This window comes from Lutra lutra, chromosome 16, assembly GCF_902655055.1.
Source record: "Lutra lutra chromosome 16, mLutLut1.2, whole genome shotgun sequence".
Lineage (NCBI taxonomy): Eukaryota > Metazoa > Chordata > Mammalia > Carnivora > Mustelidae > Lutra > Lutra lutra.
Genome location: NC_062293.1, coordinates 45,082,351 through 45,086,015, shown reverse-complemented (window position 1 = coordinate 45,086,015; position 3,665 = coordinate 45,082,351). Strand labels below are relative to the sequence as shown.

At 50.1% G+C, this 3,665-nt stretch overlaps 1 protein-coding gene across 1 annotated transcript; it reads left to right on the top strand.

The window, feature by feature from the left end:
* Positions 1-259: 259 nt before the first annotated feature.
* On the top strand, positions 260-3,403 carry LIAT1 (ligand of ATE1). Its single transcript, XM_047707023.1, has 2 exons — positions 260-552; positions 2,691-3,403. The coding sequence occupies exons 1-2, from the start codon at positions 348-350 to the stop codon at positions 3,146-3,148; spliced, it is 663 nt and encodes a 220-aa protein (XP_047562979.1). The 5' UTR covers positions 260-347; the 3' UTR covers positions 3,149-3,403.
* The last annotated feature ends 262 nt before the right edge of the window (positions 3,404-3,665 follow it).

Sequence of the window (3,665 nt, the reverse complement as noted above, 5' to 3'; positions counted from 1 at the left end):
CGCTCGAGACTGGAACTCGGGACATAAAAATTTAGGGAGACGACCAACAGCATTTTCAAAGGCACAGAGGTGGACTTAGGTGTCAGGGCAAGTTTTAGAAACTTTCCACTCACTCCTCCCCGACGCACCTCGGACTGTGCCAAGGTCTCGCGCAGGCTGAAGGGCGCATGCGCACACCTACGGTCCCGGACGGCCCCCGGGTGGCAGCTCTCGGATTGCGCACGCGCGGTGTGTGGCGGTCGCCATAGAAACGCGTGGCGCTGACCAGGCGCTCAGCTCCTGCGGCCCCGGGCTCGGCGGCAGGGGTTTCCCGCGGTCCCTGGCGCAGGTGGCGGCGCGGAGGGCTGATGGACTGCCGCGGTGTGGTGGGGGCGTCGGTGTACGGCGAAGAGGGCGAGGACGATGAGGACGACGAGGAGGAGCGAGAGGGTGGCACTGTGGGCTGTCTGGGGGCCAAACTGCCCCCCATCGCAGGCAGCGCCTCAGAACTGAACAAACGGAAGGTGAAGAAGAAAAAGAAGAAGAAGACCAAGGGGTCCGGCAAGGGAGACGGTAAGAGGAGCAGCTAGCGCAGCAGCCTAGGCTCCAGTACCAGAGTTTCTTCTCCGAGGTCACCTGTCCCCACTCCTCACAGAGACCGCCATCTACTTGGGGACCACTTCAGACCGGAGACAGAAACTCGCCAGTCCCAAACAGAGGTCCTCCCGCTCCCCACACATATCACTTAACGCAACACAGTGATGCCCCAGCCCTGCCCCCCAAAACCATACATGTCCACAGGACCCCAAGTCCTGCATGGAGAATTTTCAACATTCATGGAGACCCTCTACCCCACAGAGATCCCCAACATCCCCAGCGTTATTCCTGCAGAGCTTCCCAGCTCCACACAGGAACTCAGCTTTGCACGGACACCCTCTCCGTTTCCTAATCCCTCAGCTAAAATTCAGAATCTTAAATAACCACACTTTTCCCAAAGAAATGTCAAGCCCTCCTACAGAGATACCCTCATCTTCACAAAAACTTATCCCAAGCCCAAGATACTAAGACACTGGTGACAAACAGTCACAGAAACACAGGGTTTTGCTTTCTGCCCCATGTGTTAGGGGCACCTGCCCTCTTGATGTTCTGTAATAAGACTTAAACTGTAAATGCATAGTAAGAGTCCTTCCTGCACAGGCTGTCTCCTGCCCTCGACTACACGTGCACCATCACACCAGTCACTGCTACATAATCCCCAACACCCTCAACAACACCCCCCATAGCATTATAACCACCAAATATAACTAAAGTACAGATACCTCAACCAGCACACACATTCCCAGGCGACACATACATATGGGTACTTGGCTACACACTCAGGTGCATAAACCCCACCTCCCACAAACACTTCATACACACACCAACACCTGCCACAAGCCCACAGAGTACCAATATTTTACCAAGTTCCTGTTGAGCAGCCTTTGGATTTCTTGACAAAGGCACTGAGCACCCAGTTTATGGAGAGAGAGTGCAATGATGACATAGAAGGCACCTGCCTGTGAGTGCTGTTTCCACTGGTGTGGTCCCTTTCTGGGCCTTTGACTGCCAGGGAGGTGGCTCTCACCTCTAGCATGGGTAGTCCTTGGTTCAAGTTTCTGGGCCCTCGCCTGTTATGTGTAGAGCTGGCACCGCTAGTAAGCTGGAGGCAGAGGGAGTGACAGCCTTCCCCACGTCATCCTTGTGGTTTGCAAAAGGGAGCAATAGGAAGGTTATAATGACTTGCTCCGGTGGAATCTTCATAGGCAAAAAAAAAGTTCTGGAGTTGAGGTCAGAAAGCCCCACGTGTATCTGCAAAACCAAATTAGGAAACTTATTGTCTTTTGGCCTAGTTTCTGACTCTGGAAATAATAGTGGCATGTAACTCTTATGGTCAGCAGGGGACACCAAATAGTTTTTGAGGACTAGGAAGAAAGAGAAATGCCCAGAGAGGATTGTTTTCTTATTTTCACTTTTTTTGCGGGGGGAGGGGAGGGGGATTCTGTCTACCCAAAAAGCAGAAGGATAGGCTGATAAGAGAACCCCAGCTTACAGGATTTTATATAAGGGCTCTATAATTCAGAAATGGTATTAATGTTAAAAAAAAAAAAAAACCCTCAGTACAGGCCACACAGCAGAAATAGTTCCTGGCTGGGCATGATATTGCTTTCCACAATCAGATTTAGGAAGCTTTTCTGTTGTTCTCCATTCTTCCCATCGTAAACAAGTCCAGACTCCGGGTGGAGTCATAGACTCTTTCAACTGCTCGGTACCTGGGTGAGATAGAGCATGAATGGCATGGTGGAAAGAATAGGAACAGGGCACTGGGATCCAGGCCTGTGTTCAAATCCTGGCCCCTACCTCTCACTATGTAATATTGGTAAGGTAGACTTTTGGAGTTTCAGTTTCCTCACCTGGAAAATAAGGCTTATCACCTTTATCCAAAGGACCCGGCCTATAGTGTGTGCTCAGTAAACCTTTCATCTTTCCCCCAAATTACTTGACCGAAAGCCTAGAGCCAGTGGGTATATAGGAGGCCCTTGGGCTTGGCTCTTTGAGCCCTAGGACAGGAAGGGTCTCCACGCCCCTACATCTCTGGGGATTTGGGCATCACACCTGAGCAGGCTGAGGGCAAGCCTGACCACACAGGCTAACACCCTTGATCTGCTCAGCAGATAAACAGCAGAGTCGAGGCCTGAAGAGTCAGCAGCTGTCCTCATCCTTTCACGACATCTTAAGTTCCAGCAAAGATCATGGCCCCAGGCAAGAACACAAACAGGACAAAGGTGAAAACAAGCCCATCCCGCCTTACTCCACTGTAAATCTCGCCCATTCCGCTGAAATAGAAGAGAACCTCTCCAACCACATCAACGAAAGCCTGCGTTGGGACGGAGTTCTTGCTGACCCAGAGGCGGAAAAAGAAAGGATTCGCCTATATAAGCTGAACCGGAGGAAGCGGTACCGCATTTTGGCCCTCAAGGGCTTCTACTCTGACCTGGGTGGCGAGGAGAGCCCTGAGAACCTTCTGTACCTCTGCGATAAAGACAGCAGCTCGGACGGCAGGCCCTGCTTTGAAGGAAGCCTCGCTCCCAAGCTGCTGCCCTCTGACCTGGCTGCTGCTGCGCCACAGTGAAAATCCAGCCTGACGCTTTCCCAAACCACCAGCTTTTGTGTTACCAAAGAATAATAATAAAAGGAAATCAGGCTGTCTGAAGGAAGCAGATGTCTGGTGTGTCGATGAGGTCAGCTTCTCCGTCCACCAGGGTGCCTCTCGTGGCCTGGGGAAGGCACTGTTTCTGAACAGAAGCCATGTAATGGACAGAGCTCTTTCTGATTTTCTTTTTTCTTAGATAATCTGGCATCTCTTTGTTACTTAATTTCTCATCACCGACATCTGTAATCTTCTCTAAAAGAGAAAGTGTGTAGATTATATCAATTCTAAATCTAAAGCTAATTTAATGGGTGAAACTCCTCACACAGCATGCTTCTCTAGGCCCAAGGAAAATGCCCCAAATATCCCGGAGGGGTTTTTTTGTTTTGTTTTGTTTTTTAATTTTTTTTATTTTTTTTTATTTTTTTTTTTTTTAGATTTTATTTATTTGACAGAGAGAGATCACAAGTAGACAGAGAGGCAGGCAGAGAGAGAGAGA

What these genes read in the sequence shown, in the direction of transcription:
- LIAT1 (XM_047707023.1), top strand. Translation starts at nt 348, where the DNA reads ATGGACTGCCGCGGTGTGGTGGGGGCGTCGGTGTACGGCGAAGAGGGC. An exon ending in GGGGTCCGGCAAGGGAGACG is followed by an intron (nt 553 to 2,690) that starts GTAAGAGGAGCA and finishes TCTGCTCAGCAG; the next exon opens with ATAAACAGCAGAGTCGAGGC.